Source organism: Eptesicus fuscus, chromosome 13 (assembly GCF_027574615.1).
Source record: "Eptesicus fuscus isolate TK198812 chromosome 13, DD_ASM_mEF_20220401, whole genome shotgun sequence".
NCBI classification, from domain to species: Eukaryota; Metazoa; Chordata; class Mammalia; order Chiroptera; family Vespertilionidae; genus Eptesicus; species Eptesicus fuscus.
Window position 1 is genome coordinate 40,633,088 of NC_072485.1, and position 19,182 is coordinate 40,652,269.

General features: G+C 39.1%; 1 protein-coding gene across 2 annotated transcripts in view; it reads left to right on the top strand.

The window, feature by feature from the left end:
• Positions 1 to 19,182, top strand: part of RAB6A (RAB6A, member RAS oncogene family) — a 50,876-nt gene that overhangs the window by 14,043 nt on the left and 17,651 nt on the right. The window contains exons 2-5 of one of the 2 annotated variants that reach the window (XM_008149953.3): positions 4,128 to 4,186; positions 15,138 to 15,191; positions 16,577 to 16,682; positions 18,777 to 18,888. In XM_008149953.3, the coding sequence (XP_008148175.1) occupies positions 4,128 to 4,186; positions 15,138 to 15,191; positions 16,577 to 16,682; positions 18,777 to 18,888 (331 nt within the window). Of the gene's footprint in view, positions 1 to 4,127; positions 4,187 to 15,137; positions 15,192 to 16,576; positions 16,683 to 16,738; positions 16,845 to 18,776; positions 18,889 to 19,182 lie in introns of both variants that reach the window. The other variant, XM_008149952.3, reaches the window with a different exon arrangement.

Below are 19,182 nucleotides of genomic sequence, written 5' to 3' on the forward strand. Positions count from 1 at the left end.
GCAGAGGAGGGAAGTTGGGGACAACCAGGCCTGCAGGGAAGGGCAGTTTGGGGGGACCCAGGCCTGCAGGGGAGAGCAGTTGGGGGGGACCAGGCCTACAGGGGAGAGCAGTTAGGGGTGACCAGGCCTGCAGGGGAGGGCAGTTAGGGGTGGCCAGGCCTGCAGGGGAGGGCAGTTAGGGGCAAACAGGCTGGCAGGGGAGCAGTTAGGCATCAATCAGGCTGGCAGGGGAGTGGTTAGGGGGTGATCAGGCTGGCAGGCAGAAGCGGTTAGGGGCAATCAGGAAGGCAGGCAGGCAAGCAGTTGGGAGCCAGCAGTCCTGGATTGTGAGAGGGATGTCCGACTGCCCGTTTAGGCCTGATCCTGGTAGGGGCAGTCGGACATCCCTCGAGGGGTCCCAGATTGGAGAGGGTGCAGGCTGGGCTGAGGGACACACCCCACCCCCCCATGCATGAATTTCGTGCACCGGACCATTAGTATATAATAATACATAAAATGATAAATAAAAAACAGTAAGCTTATGGTAGAGAAACTGTGGAGATCACTGTAACCAAGTGATGAAGGTTAACATTACAAGGATTAAGACGTTTTTCCTGTTAAAGATGCACCCAAGAGAGACATCAGTTCTGTGGTAATCATGCCAAAAATGCATGACCTGAATCTAGTGAGAAAACTGACAAATATAAATTGAGGAACATTATACAAAACAATTGACCTGTATTTTTCAAGTGTCAAGGCCATGAAAGCAAGGAGAGACAGGAAATGTTAGATATGAGAGGAGACTAAGGAGGCATGACAACTAAAGCAATGTGGGACCCTGGGTTGGATCTTGGGACCAGAAAAATGGAATTAGTAGAAAAGCTGGTGCAACCCAAATAAATTCTATAGTTTAGTTAATAGCATTGCAGCACTTAATTTTATAGTCTTTATAGTGGAATTATCTGTACTATTTTTGTAACTTTTCTGTGAGCTTAAAATTATTTCTAAGTAAAAAGATAAAAGGATTCCTTAAGATAGGTATTATTGTTATTCCCATTTTACTATGAGGAAATTGAGGCACAGAGAGGTTAAATAACTTGTCCCAGTTGGATATAGTTAGTAAGTGGTCAAGTTGGGATTTCAGCTCAACCATCTGGTTCTAGACTCCAGTACTAAAACAGTAAACTACACTACCTTTCCTTGATAAGTTTTGTGTAGGTGAAATATTTGCAGAAAGTACAGGATACTTAGGTGTTCCTCAAACAAAAAGAATAAAAAAACTAATCACCTCTGGAAAGTAAATCAATTAAATATGTTAGATAAGATTGTTTCTTGGGTATCTTCCAGTAGTGGGCTTTTGTAATTTATATGACAAAATTTTCAATACATGTAACTTACAGTTAAGAGAGTAAGATGAGAATTAGTTTTTTAGTTCTTGAGTAATGTCATGCTACTACATTAGGGCACTTACAATGTCATTAGGAGATAGGAATTTTTCAGCTCCCTTAGAATCTTCAGGGACCAATGACCTACATGCAGGCTTCTTTGACCAAAACATGGTTATACAACACATGGCCATATTTGGATTTAAAATAAATATGTTGCGCAGCCAGAGTGGCTCAGTGGTTGAGCGTTGACCTATGAACCAGGAAGTCACAGTTCGATTCCTGGTCAGGGTACATGCCCAGGTTGCAGGCTTGATCCCCAGTGTGGGGCAAGCAGGAGGCAGTCATTCAATGATTCTCTCGCCGCATTGATGTTTCTATTTCTCTTTCTCCCTTCCTTTCTGGAATCAATAAAAATATTTTTTAAAAATAAATAAAATAAATGTCCTCTTTATGCTTTTATTTATTTTTAGAGAGAGAGAGAGAGGAAAGGAGAGGGAGAGAGAGATAGAAACATCCATGTGAGAGGAGCATCATTGATTGGCATCCCTACTAGGAATAGAGTGCAACCCAGGCAGGAATCGAACTGGCAACCTCTTGGCTCCTGGGTTGATGCTCAACCGCTGAGCAAAACTGGCCAGGGCTAAATCTGTCTTAATATGCTTTTCCCCCTGGTTATTTCTTTCTTTCCTTGTGTATTTGAATTCGCAGTCTTTTAAAAATCATTCCATATTAATTGCTTTATTAAAATTGGGAAGTTACACATTTTTCCTTTTTTATTTAATGACTAGAGGCCCAATGCATGAAATTTGTGCAAGGGGCTGTGCCCTCGCAGCCGCGGTGGCTTGCCTCGGTCCTCGCAGCCCTGCTTCGTCTGGAAGGACGTCTGGTCTAATTAGCATATTACGCTTTTATTATTATAGATTGCCCTAGAATTTGTGGCATGCAGCCGTGACTTATAAAAGTCTACCATTAGCCCTCACCAGTTTGGCTCAGTGGATAGAGCATCGACCTGCGGACTCAAGGGTCCCAGGTTCGGTCAAGGACATGTACCTTGGTTGTGGGCACATCCCCAGTGGGGGGTGTGCAGGAGGCAGCTGGTCGATGTTTCTCTCTCATCGACGTTTCTAGCTCTCTATCCCTCTCCCTTCCTCCCTGTAAAAATCAATAAAATATATTTTTAAAAAATCAATAAAATATATTAAAAAGAAAAAAGTCTACCATTAATTGATTCCTCTCCCCTTCTGGGCAATGCAAAGGACTTTAGAACTCTATACTTACTACTCCTCCTTTTGACTTTACCAGTACTATGTGTATTTTAATTGTGTGCGTGTGTGTATAAAACCCTATACGATGTTATTTCAAACAATGATTATTTAGATATTTTTATAAGGAAAACGTTTTACTGAAGTACAACATAATAGAAAAGCATGCAAGTTACAAGTGTACAATTCGAGAAAATTTGCTAGTCAAATTTCCATCCTGACGAAATTTATTTCTTACTGTAAATTAGTAAATTTGGTGTTCTGGTTTTAAAACCTTGATTTCCTGAGTTTTATTTTAAGTATGTCCCTATGAGCTGTATCTACTTTCATTTTTCCAAGAATGCAAGGATGTTGCAGGCTGTTGTCTTCCAGAGTCTGACTACCTTAGTAGTGAATGCTGTCAACTTGGTGAAGTTTCTTTTCATTGATTAATTTTATTCAGTGCCAGGCAGGGACCAACACTGTTAGTATATCCATGAAGAAGACAAGATCTGTATCTTACCCTTTGTAAGTTGGGGAGATAAATTAGTAAATAAATGTACAAACAAGATAATTGGAGATAAGTGTTTTATTTCCAATTTAAAAAATGGTTTCCCCATAAGAAAAACTGGATCAGGATTTTTTCCTATTGTAAATTTCTACACTTAGACTTACAAGTTTTTGAGTAAAGTTAATGACGGTAAAGTAAGTCTCATGTTAGTACTTTCCATGTTACTTCTTCCTTTCCTTTTTTAATCCTCAACCGAGGATATTTTTCCATTGATTTTTAGAGAGAATGGAAGAGAGGGAAAGACAGAGAGAAATTTTGATGTGAGAGAAAAGCATCGATTGGTTGCCTCCTGCACTAGCCCCTACCAGGGCCAGGGCTGGGGAGGAACCTGTAGCCAAGGTACGTGCCCTTGACCGGAATGGAATGGAATCTGGGACCCTTAGGTACACAGGCCGATGCACTATCCACTGAGCAACACTGGCTAGGGCTTCATGTTAACTTCTTTCTCATTCATAAACAGTCTAGTTCTTGTAGCCCTCATACTTCTAGGACTCTAGTCTTTATATTCCCAGGGATTATGCTTTCATTCATTGAATTAAGTAGACCTGAACCTCAGTTTCTCCAGGTTACTCTCCAGAAAGTTAACTATAATTGCTACATGGTCTAATCCTAGTTCTTTTTGTTAGGGCCCAAGTAAATACCTGCTTCGCCTTTTTGTGAATTAGGGATATCAACATAATTGATTGTTTTCCTCCATCTTTTATCTTCATTTTCCTCAGCTCTTAACTAAGTAAATACTCTTTACTTGTGCTTTTAATTTGAGAGATTGTTATCTGTTTAATTAGAAAAAAAAGCATTTCACTAACTTGGGGCTTTGTGTTTTTTTCATTATTGTTAGAACCTTTGCAGATATTTTCCATTGAATTTAATTGCAGTTTTTTGTAAAATTATTTTTCGAGAACCCAATGTAATGTGTTAACTGAGTGAATTTTTTCCTTTTAATTTCAGTTGGAAAGACATCCTTGATCACCAGATTCATGTATGACAGTTTTGACAACACCTATCAGGTATTTTGTTTTTGCCAACTTACTAGTTGTCTCTATTTTGTATGTTATAAGTAGTATACAGTGTCCCCCCAAGAATATAGACACTCTTTGAATAATTATTAATTCCAATGGGTTAAATCTGAAAAGAAAGAAACATCAGTTGAGCTACCTACTTTTAGTAATATATACACTTTTTGGGACACCCTGTATTTATGGTGTTTTTAAAAATTTCACATGCAGTCATGGAAATAAAAGCACTTTGTAATCTGTAAAATGCTATAAAATATAAAGTATAACTGATTTTGCTCATTGTTTTCGACTTCTTCATGTGATTTCTGTATCTCTTCCAAAGTATATTGAAAGATTATCGCTAATACCATCTGGGCTAGAAGTAGGAATGATTGTAAATATTCTCTTATTAGAGATTTTATTCTAGTCTAGGATTCTGTGACATTTTGACCTATACTTGAAGTCAAGAATAAGGAGATTTGGGAAATTCACCAGTATTTGGAAATTAAACAATATATTCCTAAATAACCATTGGATCAAAGACAAAATCACAAGGGAAGTTAGTAAATACTTTGAGACAAATGAAAAAGAAAACACAATATACCAAAATTTATGGGATTCAGCTAAAACAGTGCTATAAGGAAAATAAAAACATTAAATCAATAATTTAACCTTCTGTAAACTAGAAAAAGTAAACTAAATCTAAAGCAAGCAGTAGGAAGAAACTTTTAAAATGTAGGTTTTATTTTTATTCATGTATGGTGAGGCTAACAGATTAGGGGATTATTGCCATTGAAAAGATCTGTTGTACTCACAGATCCCAAGAGGAGGATGATACTCCATGCCATGGGAGGGAGGCACATGGGGGAGCTCTTGAGTTGGTTAGGAAGTGAGGAGTGGGAAATGGGAAAAGTAGGCAAGAGCCTTTATTGTGGTTTCTGTGGGAAGGATAGGTGAGACCAGGTAAGCAGATTTAGGATTGCCTAGTTTGAATAATTTCAGTGGGCTCTGGAGTGCAGGAGCCATTCCTAGTTGTCTGGTAACTGGCTCTAGAATGTTTAGGGCTGGGGAATAGTGGTCCTGAGTGTGATACATGAAGTGGTTGGAACTATGGGCTCTGGATTGGTTGGTTTGCATGTTAAAGGTGTTTTCACAGGCAAGTTTACTGTTTCTAGGAATTGGCAAACTCTGGGAGGGCCAGTCTCCCAGATGTCAAAACAAAACAAAATAAAGACATGCTTAATTCAGAAGCTAATAAAGATTAGAGCAGGAATATATGAAAGCATAGAAAAACAGTAGAGCCGAAACCGGTTTGGCTCAGTGGATAGAGCGTCGGTCTGCGGACTGAAAGGTCCCAGGTTTGATTCTGGTCAAGGCCATGTACATTGGTTGCAGGCACATCCTCGGTAGGGGGTGTGCAGGAGGCAGCTGGTCGATGTTTCTCTCTCATCAATGTTTCTAGCTCTCTGTCCCTCTCCCTTCCTCTCTGTAAAAAATCAATAAAATATATTAAAAAAACAGTAGAGAAATGCAATGAAACTAAAAGTCGTTCTTAGAAAGGATAAACAAAATCGACTAACCTTGAGCTAGACTAATCAATTAAAAAAAGAGAAGACTCAAATTACTAAAATCAAAATGGAAAGAGAGGACATTACTACTGACCATGCAGGAATTAAAATGGATTATAAGGGAATACTGTCAATAATTATGTCGACAAGCTAGATAGCCTAGATGAAATGGTTAAATTCCAAGAAAGATATAAACTACTGAAATGAACTCAAGAAGAAATAGAAAATTTGAATGTATCTATAATAAGTAGAGATAGAATTAGTGATCAGAAACTTCTCACAAAGAAAATACCAGGACTAGATTCTTCATCTCTGAAGACATCTGTTCAATTTTATGAAATATTTAATAAACAACACAAAAACTTCATCAACTTCCAATAAACAGAACAGGAGGGAATACTTCCCACTCATATTATGAGATCAATATTACTCTGATACCCAAACCAAAGACATCAAAATTAAAACTGCAGACTGATATTCTTTGTGAATATAAACACAACAATCCTCAGCAGAGTTATTACCAAACTAAATTTGGTAATGTGTCAAAAGGATTATGTACCATTTATCAAGTGGGATTGGTAGGTTGGTAACAGGATTACAAATTGGTTCAACATATAAAAAGTAATATAATACACTGTACATATAGAATAAAGGACAAAATCACATGATCATTTCAATGGACAAAGATAAAGAATTTGACAGAATCCAATAGGCAGACTAGGAGGAACCAAGATGGCGGCATAGGTAAACACCTGGACTTGCTGCCCCGCACAACCGCATAAAAACTACAACTAAAAGACAAAATGGATATCATCCAGAACCACGGGAAGGCTGGCTGAGTGGAAATTATACAACTAGAAGGAAAGAGAAAAGCGCATTGAGACTGGGAGGAGGTGCAGAGGTGCGGAAGTGCGGAGGTACGGAGGCGCGCACGGAAAGGGGAAGGCAACTGGGTACGCTGTTGTCTTTTTCAACTGGGAGGGAGATACAAGCTCCCAACTGCTCTGAACTCCAGTTCCGGGTGAGACTCTGGGTACCCAGACTCATACGGGGAGAAACTGGACTGTCTGGCATCGGGCTGGAACATGAGGGCAGCTTTCTCTCAGAGGTGCTTGCAGTGATCATTGTTCCTGCACAATGCTGCGGGACACAGAGACCCAGGGACCTCTTCGGGGCAGAGCTGATGGGCAGCCATTGCTGTTTGTTCCACTCTGGTGATTCCCTGAGACCCTGCCCCACCCAGTTTACAGCCCCACCCAAGCTGTGCACAAAGGCTTTTGCATATGAATGGCCTGGCCTGTGCCGTGCCAGCACAGCCAAGGGTTTGGCGAGCCTGAGCGGGGGCGATGAAGGATGAAGAAATGATAGACAAAGAGAAAAAGCTGGGTCTAGGTGGATCTTCTGTGCCTTGCTGAGGCCACAGAACAGATCCAGACTGCAAAGCTGAGGCTTTATTTATAATCAGGGACAAACAAGGTAATCTACAATGTTGTTGTAAGTTTCACTTGTTTTGGCAGCACTTGCTGCCCCTCCCACAGCCCACTAGCTACCCAGGAAAGATCTAGGGAGCAGTTACAAGATCAAGCTTAATTATGCTTAGAGGACTGTGCCCTCCAAGCTGGGACTTGTTTGCGACTTTGCCAGCAGGTCAGTCCAAGGCTTAACCCTATAACTGCTTCCTACACTGGCCTTTTGCAATCTAAAACCTAACAAAGTGCAGCTGGGTCAGAGAGCCACGGAGCTTCCAAAGGAAGACCCAGGGTTCGACAGCAGCTTGCATTGCTTCAGAGCTGGACCCCATCTGGGCACCTCCAAACCCCAGACAAAGAGGAGGAATCTGAAGATCTTGATGTAGCTCCTGCTGGGTGGCCTCAGGCAGTGGCTGACTTTGCACCTCCTTGGAGATCCAAGAGCCAGTGTACCCAGTGGTCAGAGTGAGACCATCCAGATTACAACTCTTCACATCCATAAGAGACACACTCAGGGGGCAGACTCAGTGAGCACCAAAGCCCCACTGAAGCAAGTCCTGCCCCATAAGGGTGTCTCCAGCACAGAAGTTCTCCCATTGTAGACACAGCTGGTCTTCACAGCCAATTGGTCTGGAGGTCAATTCCTCCCAGTCTTACCAACAACAATCAAGGCTTAACTACAACAAGACTGTGCACACAGCCCACAAAGGGGTACACCAAGAGTGTACACCTCAGGTAATTGGGGAGGCTGAGCCACTGGGCCCTATAGGACACCTAGCACGCAAAGCCACTCTATCAACACAGGGAAGCAGCCAAAATGCAGAGTCAAAGAAACATGTCACAAATGAAAGAAATGGAGGAAAGCAAACGACTGGATATAGAGTTCAAAACCACGGTTATAAGGTTACTCAAGAATCTTCTAGAAACCTCTGAGAAATATAGTGAGACCCTCAAGGATATGAAAAAGGACCAATTAGAAATTAAGCATACACTGACTGAAATAAAGAATAATATACAGAGATCCAACAGCAGACTAGAGGATCCCAAGAATCAAGTCAGAGATTTAAAATACAAAGAAGCAAAAAACATCCAACTGGAAAAGAAAAAAGAAAGAAGAATCCAAAAACATGAAGATAGTGTAAGGAGCCTCTGGGACAACTTCAAGCGTACCAACATCAGAATTATAGGGGTGCCAGAAGAAGAGAGAGCAAGATATTGAAAACCTATTTGAAGAAATAATAACAGAAAACTTCCCCTACCTGGTGAAAGAAATAGACTTATAAGTCCAGGAAGCGCACAGAACCCCAAACAAGAGGAATCCAAAGAAGACCACACCAAGACACATCATAACTAAAATGCTAAGGGCAAAAGACAAAGAGAGAATCTGTACCCATATGACTGTCAGCTGATTTCTCAACAGAAACTATGCAGGCCAGAAGGGTGTGGCAAGAAATATTCAAAGTGATGAATAGCAAGAACCTACAACCAAGATTACTCTACCCAGCAAAGCTATCATTTAGAATCGAAGGTCAGATAAAGAGCTTCAAAGATAAGAAAAAGCTAAAGGAGTTCATCACCGCCAAACCAGTATTATATGAAACTAGAGGCCCAGTGCATGAAATTCATGCACAGGTAGGGTCCCTAGGCCTGGCTGGCAATCAGGGCCAATCTGAGGGGCAACCGGTGGGGTGATGGGGTCGGGGGGGCCCACTGGCACCCACCTTGGCCGGCCTGGCACCGCCTGCTCTCTGGCCCTGCCCCCTGATCGCCTGGGCCACCGCCAGTCGCCTCCCTCCGCTGGCACCCTTCTTGGCTGGCCTGAGGCCTGCAGGCAGCTCCTGCGTTGAGCATCTGCTCCCTGGTGGCCAGTGTGCATCATAGCGACCGGTCATTCCACCAGTTCTGCTGTTCGGTAGATTTGCATATTAGGCTTTTATTATCTAGGATGCTGAAGGATATTCTTTAAGAAGAGGAAGAAGAAAAAGGTAAAGATAAAAATTATGAACAACAAAGTAACAACAAATACATATCTATCAACAAGTGAATCTAAAAATCAAATGAATAAAAAATCTGATGAACAGAATAAACTATTGAATATAATAGAATCAGGGTCATAGAAAGGGAGTGGACTGGTAATTCTCGGGGGGGAAAGGGGTGTGGGGGTGCGGGAAGAGACTGGATCAAAATCGTACACCTATGGATGAGGACAGTGGTGGGGAGGTAAGGGCAGAGGGTGGGGTGGGAACCGGGTGGAGGAGAGCTATGGGGGGAAAAAGGAGGAACAACTGTAATAATCCAAACAATAAAGATTTATTTAAAAAAAATCCAATAGCCATTCATCGTAAAAAAACACTCAACAAACTAGAAATATAAGGAATCTTCCTAAACATAATAAAGGGTATCAGTGAGAAACCACAACAAATATACTTAATCTTAAAAGACTGAATGCTAGCCCTAGCTGGTTTGGCTCAGTGGATAGTGTTGGCCTGCGGTCTGAAGGGTTCCAGGTTCAATTCCGGCCAAGGGCACATGCCTGGGGTTGCAGGCTCAATCCCCACTAGGGGGCATTCAGGAGACAGCCGATCAATGATTCTCTTTCATCATTGATGTTTCTATCTCTCCGTCTCCCTTCCTCTCTAAAATCAATAAAGATATATTTTTGTTAAAAAAGGGCTGAATGCTTTTCTGTAAGATCAGGAACAAAATAAGGATATCTACTCTCAGTTCTACATATGTTAATAAGTTTTATGTATATCTAAGTTATATATATATGTATTTTAGTTTGAACTGCATAATCCTATATAATAAAAGCCTAATATGCTAAGTGTCTGGTCGACTGGTCGGCCATTCAACCAATCAAAGCGTAATATGTTAATGATATGCTAAGGCCGCTCAACCGCTCGCTATGACGTGCACTGACCACCAGGGGGCAGACGCTCTGACCAGTAGGTTAGTTTGCTCCTGGGGTCCGTGAGATTGGGACTGAGAGAGACGGACTGGACGCGCCCTGGAGCCCTTCCGCAGTCCCTCCCTGGCTGGCCAACCTCCTGCATCTCTCCCCAGCCCCGATCGTGCACCGGTGGGGTCCCTCGGCCTGGCCTGCACCTTCTCCCAACCCAAGCTGAGGGACCACCCCCCCCCACCCCCCGCCAAGTGCATGAAATTCGTGCACCGGGCCTCTAGTTGTAAAATAAAAGAACAAACTAAAAAGAAAAAATTAGTAATTTAAAAAAAAAATGCTTTCACTGAGACCCTAAGCACATGCAAAACTTTTTCTGTATTAACTTTTTAAAAAATATATATTTTTATTGATTTCAGAGCGGAAGGGAGAGAGAGAGAGAGAGAGAGATAGAAACATCAATGATGAGAGAGAATCATTGATCGGCTTCCTTCTGCATGATCGAGGCTGAAATCTGGGCATGTGCCCTTGACTGGCATCAAACCTGGGACACTTCAGTTCATAGGTCGATGCTCTATTCCAATGATGGGCAACCTTTTGAGCTTGGTGTGTCAAACTTCGCCAAAAAACTGAGCATAACTCAGGTAGTGTGTCACTTTGAGGAAAAAACTAACTCCAAGACTCTAGTCGCAAATGTTTCATCCTCAGGAGCAGCAAATGTTTCATCCTTGGCATGCGGCCGCGTGTCATCAGAAATGGCTACGCGTGTTAGTGCTGACATGTGTGTGTGTGTCATAGGTTCGCCATCACTGCTCTATTCACTGAGCCAAACCGTCTAGGGCTTTCTGTATTAACTTTTTGAAATGTTCTTGTTAAAATGAAAATAATAAAATGGCTCCTTTAAGTATCTATTTTATATCTGTGTTACTGTGTAGTTAATATAAAAACTTGATTTCCATGGTTTTATCATAATACTAGAGGCCCGGTGCATGAAATTTGTGCACTTGGGGGGGTCCCTCAGCTTGGCCTGTGCCCTCTTGCAGATCGGGACCCCTCGCTCCTTATTGCCTGCCTGCTTGCTGCTCCTTAGTGCTGCCTCAGAGGCGGGAGAGGCTCCCACCACTACCACTGCACTCGCCAGCTGTGAGCCCAGCTTCTGGCTGAGCGGCACTCCCGCTGTGGGAGCACACTGAACACCAGGGGGCAGCTCCTGCGTTGAGCGTCTGCCCCCTGGTGGTCAGTGTGCATCATAGGGACCGGTCATTCTGCCGTTTGGTCGATTTGCATGTTAGCCTTTTATAGGATATCAAATGTTAATCTGATTAAAGGAATGGTTACTTTTCATAGTTATTAACTGCCACTGTCTCAATTATTTGTCAAACCATTTTTATTTTTCTAAAAGTTTCTAGGGTAAATTTAAAATCTGAATCTGGTTCTATTTTTGGTGTGTATTTTCCTGCAAGTTTAGTATGCTTTTTACAAAGTAGACCACCCCCCAAATCAGTGAATTAATTAACACTTAAATAATGTGATGCTGTAAATTAATATACATGGTTCTTTAACCTTTGATTTCTTCTACAGTTATTGTCTTCTCCATTTTCATAAAGGAGATGAACGTGAGGCAGCAGTAATATCTCATTTATCTTTTTTTTTAAATCTTTATTGTTGGAAGTATTACATAGGTCCTCCTCTGCCCTCCCCCCACCTCTTCCAGCTTCCTCCCATTCATTTATCTTTTATAGAGGTTTGAATTAGTTTCATGTCAGTAGCATTCAAGATGCTGCAATAGCTGATAATGTTTATTTTCCCTGGATTTTTTTTCTGTTCTTCCTGCTGTTGACTTCTTTGCCATAATAGCTCTGCTTGGTATAAAATAAGAAAAGCAGCAATCGGTTGTTTTTGAGGTTAATTTTGATCTTTGAGTTGAGTGGTGTAAATGTCCCCAAACTAGGATGACGTAGTGGAAGAAGGGGACTATTGTACATTTTATCGTAACATCTGACTTTGTACTAATTTAAAAAAACACATGTGTTGGCTATGAGATCTGAAAAATGACAGTTTCTGTTTGTAGCCATTAAAAATTATTTTTGGCTGTTTTTAACAAACTTAATAACAAGTGACATGAGAATTATTTTTAGGTGAAAGAGAGTTTATCAGTGAAGGAGTGGGACAGAGAAAATTACTCCATAGACAGAGCAGCTGAGAATTTTTTTTTTTAATGTAAAATAATTCTAGAGGTAGGGTAGTTCATGAAGGGTGCGGCAGCTCCATGATCATCTGGGACCAAGACTCCTCCTAATTTTCTGTTTAAACAAACAGATCTAATATGACTTTCATATTGAAGTTTGCCTCATGAATATTGAATGTTTCCTAGAGTTCTGTTATCCACAATCCAGGCAGGAAGGAGAAGTAAGACAAAACCAAGGGTACACCTGCCAACTCAGAGAGCCCCATTTATTTAAAACTCAGAGAAGACTGGAAAATAGTTTTTTTGATGGAAAAAGTATGGATTTAAATAAATGTTTCTGTTATTAAGGAAGAAGGGGAAGATGGATATTTGTGTGGGAAATTAGCTGCTTCTACCATAGTGAGTAGATGAAGTTCTCCTGATGAGGTTTCTTAAATGTAGCCATATCTCTGCCTTAACTTGTTTGGCCCAGTGGATAGAGTGTCGGCCTGCGGACTGAGGGGTCCCAGGTTCGATTCCGGTCAAGGACATGTACCTTGGTTGCGGGCACATCCCCAGTAGGGGGTGTACAGGAGGCAGCTGATCGATGTTTCTCTCTCATCGATGTTTCTGGCTCTCTGTCCCTCTCCCTTCCTCTCTGTGGAAAATCAATAAAATATATTTTTTAAAAATGTAGCCATATCTCATTCCTGTACATTCTTCAGGTTTGTCAAGTAGATACTCTTGCACAGTAAGTTCCAAGTTTATAAACCTGTTATCCCACCATATATCCATTCTCAGATGGAATGTCATAAAATGGAATTAGTACTTTGCTTATATGTACTTAAGCCCTAAATTAAGAAACATAATTGAAATACGTAGACACATAGTTTAAAGTAAGGAGGAAACTTCTTTGTGTGTGTGTTTTTTAATAAAAGTCTCTGTGTAACTGAAATCTACAAAAACACTGCTCAAAATATTAAAGACCTAAATAAATGGAGAGACGTCCCAGGTAAATGGATTGGAAGACTTAATATTGTTAAGATGTCAGTAGTAACTACCCAAAGCAATCTATAGATTCAGTGCAATTTCTATAAAAATTTTTGCCATCATTTTTTTGTAGAAATTAAAGAGCCAATCCTGATTTGCAGTAGCCAAACAGCCTTGAAAAAGAAAAGTAAAGTTGGAGAACTAATACATCCAGATTTTAAAACTTAATTCAAAGCCACAATAATCAAAATAATGTGGTACTGGCACAAGGATAGACATATAGACCTATATATAATTGAGAGTCCATAAGAAAATCCATGTATCTATTGACAATGGATTTTCCATAAAGATGTACTGGGCCTCACCTACAGAATGGGAGGAAATATTTGAAAGTTACATGCCTAGTACGTGTTTAATATTTAGAATACTATATAAAGAACTCCTACAAATCATAATAAAAATGACAAACTCATTTTAAATGGGTGAGGGACTTCAATAGGCATTACTTCAGAGGATATACAAATAGCGGATAACACATGAAAAAATTCTCAACATCAATAGTCATTAGAGAACTGCATATCAAAACCACAATAAGATTCCACTTCACACTTACTAGGATAGAATTTAAAATAGTGCAACCACTGTGGAAAAGTCTGACATTTTCTCACAAAGTTAAATACAATTACCATATGGCCCAGCAATTCCACTCCTAGATATAAACCAAGGATAATTGAAAACAGGAATTCACAATAGCCAAAAAGTGGAAGTAACCCAATTGTTCATCAATAGATGAATGGATATACTGTAAAATGTTATTGCTTAATGGGTACAGAGTTTCTATTTGGGGTGATGAAAAGGTTTTGGAAATAGACAGTATTGACAGTGAATGTAATTAATGCCATTGAATGGTATACTTGAAAATGGTTAATATGTCAAATTTTATGATACATATATTTTGCCACCATCTACACTAATAAAAGAGTAAGATGCCCACCAGCCAATCAGGAGTGAGTGTGCAAATTTACCCAACAAAGATGGCAGGTTAATTTGCATACGCAGGCGCTGAGCAGGGGGGGGAATGCTTGCGTCATCACCATGGCAACAACAAAGGCGCTCCATACCGCCCCAGCCACTCCGGGCCTCTGGGCAGCGTGGGAAGGCGGAAAGGTGTCTCTGGGCCGGAACGAAAAGGCGACTCTGGCCAGAATGAAGGTGGTGCCGGCCGCCAGGGGAAGGAAGGCCCATTCTTGCACGAATCTTCGTGCATCAGGCCTCTAGTTTAAAAATAAAACCTATCTTTAAAAATATATCAGTGTCAATGTAAGTTCATCAATTACAACAAGTGTAACATTCTGGTGGGTAATGTTGATAATAGAGGATGCTGTGCATATTTTGGGAGTATATCTTCCTTTCAGTTTTGCTGTGAACTTAAAACTACTCAAAATAAAGTCTTTTTAATAAAAAAAAAAGTGGTTAAGATATAATAAGCGTATATTAGAAAGAGCTTTTACTCCTAACTCTACAACAGAAGTTTTGTGTCCTTAGATAAGTTATTTAAGTTCTCGGAACTCCAATATTGTTATGTTTACAATGAGAAAAACAGGGCTAATAATAGCTACCTTGTAGAGATTTATGAGGGTTAAAGATGATCATGTGAAGGGCCTTAAAGAATCCCCAATACACAGCAAGTACTAAATAAGTGGAAGAAACCATTATCACTGAAAATTATGTTCATTCTTACTTGACTACAATGTGTTTATGTTTATTCATTATTTCTACCACAATCAGAATTCCCATTTGAACCCTAAACTGCTGATTGCCATTAAACTATTATTATTATTTAACTTCTTTGTTTTGGTTTGGTTTACAGGCAACAATTGGTATTGATTTTTTATCAAAAACAATGTACTTGGAAGATCGAACAGTGAGTAATGTTTTCCATGTGCAATTTTCTTCAACACTCTAGGATAGAAAACGGTGATCAAGCTATAATCAATGATTGTCACCACAGAAAGTACTTAGCAAACTTGTCAAAGTTAATTTACAGGTCTTGAGAAAAACTTATTACAGATTGCGTAGGTCTTAGCACTCTGACTTCTTAACCCCAAGTGAAATCCAAAAATGAGAGAAAGCCAAGTTATTTATAAAACCCTGAAGGCCCTCGGCTTGTTAAACAGAATTCATCATCCTGATTTAGAAAAAATGGTAACAGATAGAGCATTGAGATATTTAAAGCTGCTAAAGACCTTTTGAACGCACTCAGAAAGATTTCATTTGAATTTGACAAAACTTGTGAACTTCAAGGTTTTATTTGTCAGAATATGATATATACCAAAGTGAATAGAAAATGGTTAATATGTCAAATTTTAAATAGAAAGAATGTGTATTTATTTGTTATATTTGTCTTCCATCTTTAGGAATGTTCCCTTTAAGTACAACGTAAATTCTGTATTCTAGTCTACTATCTCTTGAAGAGATTTCTATCACCTAAACAGTGACTGTCTTAAATGCAATATTTTGGGATCTATACCCCAAAACATTTTATATCTAATGCTGTTTCTTATAAGTGTGTGTTTTCTTTTGGATATTCTCTTATGTTTTAATATATAGCATGCCATTTCTTAAAATTTGAAAGCTTAGAAACAGCTTTATAATGGTAAAAGAACTTAGTGCCTGTTTTCAGGCTTTTCTTCCTCAAATGTGAAGAAGTAAGAAAGTAAAATTTTTTATGTAGGGTTGCAAAAAGATACTCCTCTTTTTTGTTAGATTATATATAGTGTTCTGGGAAGAAGTGTGTGGGAGAAACATAAGCACAGTAGTCAGAGACCCAATTTCAGAGTGTTCCAGACCCAATAGAAAAGAGACACATTTTAGCTTCAGAGAGGCTTTCTGAGAAGCATTAATTCCTTTTCTGTGATAGCCTGGGCTGCTCATTGACTTTTCCCTTTTATGCTTACTATTTGAACATGAACAAAGTCTACTTTTTGCTATCCAGAAGGCATAGGATTCAAAAAGAGGTTATAGAGACGGGGGTGGAAGTGGGGAGGAAGGAAACTGTATTTCTGATTCTGTGAAGAATTTGCCATTGCCATTTTTAATTCATGTATCTTCAGATACATTTTTATATTACTCTCTTTTGGAAAAGGAAAGTTTTGTGTTTTCATTCCTCACATCCCTGCAACCTTTTGCATGAGTCTTTGTTTTACCTCCTTTCTACCCCCTTTAAAAAACATTATTTCTTTTTTATTTTTAGTATGAGTTTTTTTTTTTGGTTTTTTTTTTTTTTATTCATTTTTTCCCATCCCACAGATCAGGCTGCAGCTGTGGGATACTGCGGGTCAGGAACGTTTCCGTAGCCTCATTCCCAGTTACATCCGTGATTCTGCTGCAGCCGTAGTAGTTTACGATATCACAAGTAGGTATTTTGCAATGGGTTGACCTTCTTGCTTGTTTGACTGATTTTGTTGTTAGGTACGATTGCAATTATGGGACACAGCAGGTCAAGAGCGGTTCAGGAGCTTGATTCCTAGCTACATTCGTGACTCCACTGTGGCAGTTGTTGTTTATGATATCACAAGTGAGTGGGGGGGGAATTATGCATTTCTAATCTTCTTTCAACCTGTAGCTTAGCTGTATGCATGTTCTTGTCTTGTGCTTGTTTTCAATACTGGCATGCAAAAATGAGTTTAATCATAGCAAACCTTTTCACAGATTGGCTAGGTCAGAAATATTTGCTTGGTGTTTGTACCAATACCCTTTATTTCTACTGTGCCACATTTTTTGTACTGGAAATTTTCCTTTGGGTTCAATTATGAATCCTCTCCAAGGCTTTCTTAATATCCTATTATCCCTAAGTCACATCATAATTATGGTTGGAAGAACATCATCTTTTTTGTTTAACTTGATCTCAGACTTCTCTAAAATAAAGTAAATCTGCATTTTAAGCCTCTTGCCAAGTTTTCCTAATCTTCCAAGGTTTCTGTTGAGGCTATTAAAAACTTCTGCTAGCCTACTTTTCCCTGCTTTCCCCTTACAGCCATTCTTTCTTTATAGAGGAAGGCAGAGAAAACATGATGTGCAATCTTCTATTAATCATTTTCATTTGAATATCTGAATTCTATGATTGACTGACTTGCTTTGTTGCTAACAAATTACACTTTCATTTCTCCCCAAGAAAATAAATAGGAGACTAAAGTAATGTTCTTCCTTTTTATTTTCCCTAGAAACTGAATAATGCCTTTAGAATTTTATGTGACTTTAAATGTTCCATGGAGCATTGGTGACTGATACGGAAATGCTCTCTGATTAAAATTATCTTTGTAAATTGTTTTTTTAAAATATATTAGGCAATATTAAGCATCATTCCATATAGTGGTCCATAACTTATAGAAAAATCAGGATAGTACTACATCTTAGGCCTTCAAAAACATAGCAACAAACTATTGATTTGAGCGAGTAATAATATTCTCATACATTTTTGCATATCTGCTCAACCAGAAGTCATATCTACTTAATAATAATTGCAATAGCAGAATTATAAATTACAAGTTTACATTCAGAGACTTTTTTTTTTTGGTTAGGTGCTATATGCCATCTTTTCTTGAAGCTTTACTTTGGGTTGCTACTTGTTTAAAAAACTGTATGTTCATTATTGTGCATTGACAAGTTTTGCAGCTTTAAAATGTTTGTGCTTACTTTAACCAGATCAAGTGAACTGTATGTATTTTTCTTTAAAAATTGTGCACATGAGGTTAAAATATTAGTAAACTATTTTCTTTAGCTACTATAAAAAGTATTGAAGTATTCTACTTAGAATCTAGTGCTAGAAAAGATGGATTTTTTTTAAACAAGTGATTCTGGTGCATTAAACAACTTTAAGTTAAAGTGATCACAAACTGAATAAGCAATGCAAATAGAGTGGTGTTGAAAGCTATTTAAAGGCTTTCCAAATTTTCTGGATGTGTTGGGTCTTACTGGCTGACATACTTTTGGAGATGCTTTCTTTGTCATGTTTGGTATGTGTAAGTAATGAAAAAAAAACATTGTGGCAATGTAACACCATATTATCTGCCATAGCTGTCCTTATATTAAAAAATATTTTTCAATTACATATATTACATTGCACTCATTTAGTTGTGTTCAACATTTTAAACCACTATAAAAGGAACCTTGAGGATTTTATATTTGTGATTTGTTTAGACTGTTGACAGTTATACTCAGATAAAATGGAGTTATGTTACAGGCACATTAAAAGTGGGTCCTAATGTGCCAGCCTCCTTCCAATTTCCAGGGCTTTTTTTCCCTCCCTCCCTCCCTCCCTCCCTTTCTCCTTCCCTTCCTCCCTCCCTCCCTCCCTCCCTCCCTCCCTCCCTCCCTCCCTCCCTCCCTTCCTTCCTTCCTTCCTTTCTTCCTTCCTTCCTTTGTTTACGTTTCTTCTTTATTTTCTGGTCCATCACTTGGGGAGGCATTTATAATAACATTGATGTCTCTATCCACCCTTTTATACCAGATGTTAACTCATTCCAGCAAACTACAAAATGGATTGATGATGTCAGAACAGAAAGAGGAAGTGATGTTATCATCATGCTAGTAGGAAATAAAACAGATCTTGCTGATAAGAGGTATGGAGTGATTTTGTATGTTAAGTAGTCTGTTACTTTTAATGTTACTGAAGAATTGTTTTTAAAATAACATATTAAATTCTTAAGTTTATATCCCCTTTTTCTTTAGTGTAGGAACCTAAAATATAAAACATTAAACTCAGCCCTTAAAGGAAAATGAGTATTTTTGTTTTATAAAAGCCCATGTATAAGTAACTCTTGTGCAAGATTTGTTTACGCATAAAGCTAAATTTTGCATTTTTTAGGCCTCATAAATATGAGCAGTGTTCTGTTAAGGAACAAAATGTTTCCCCT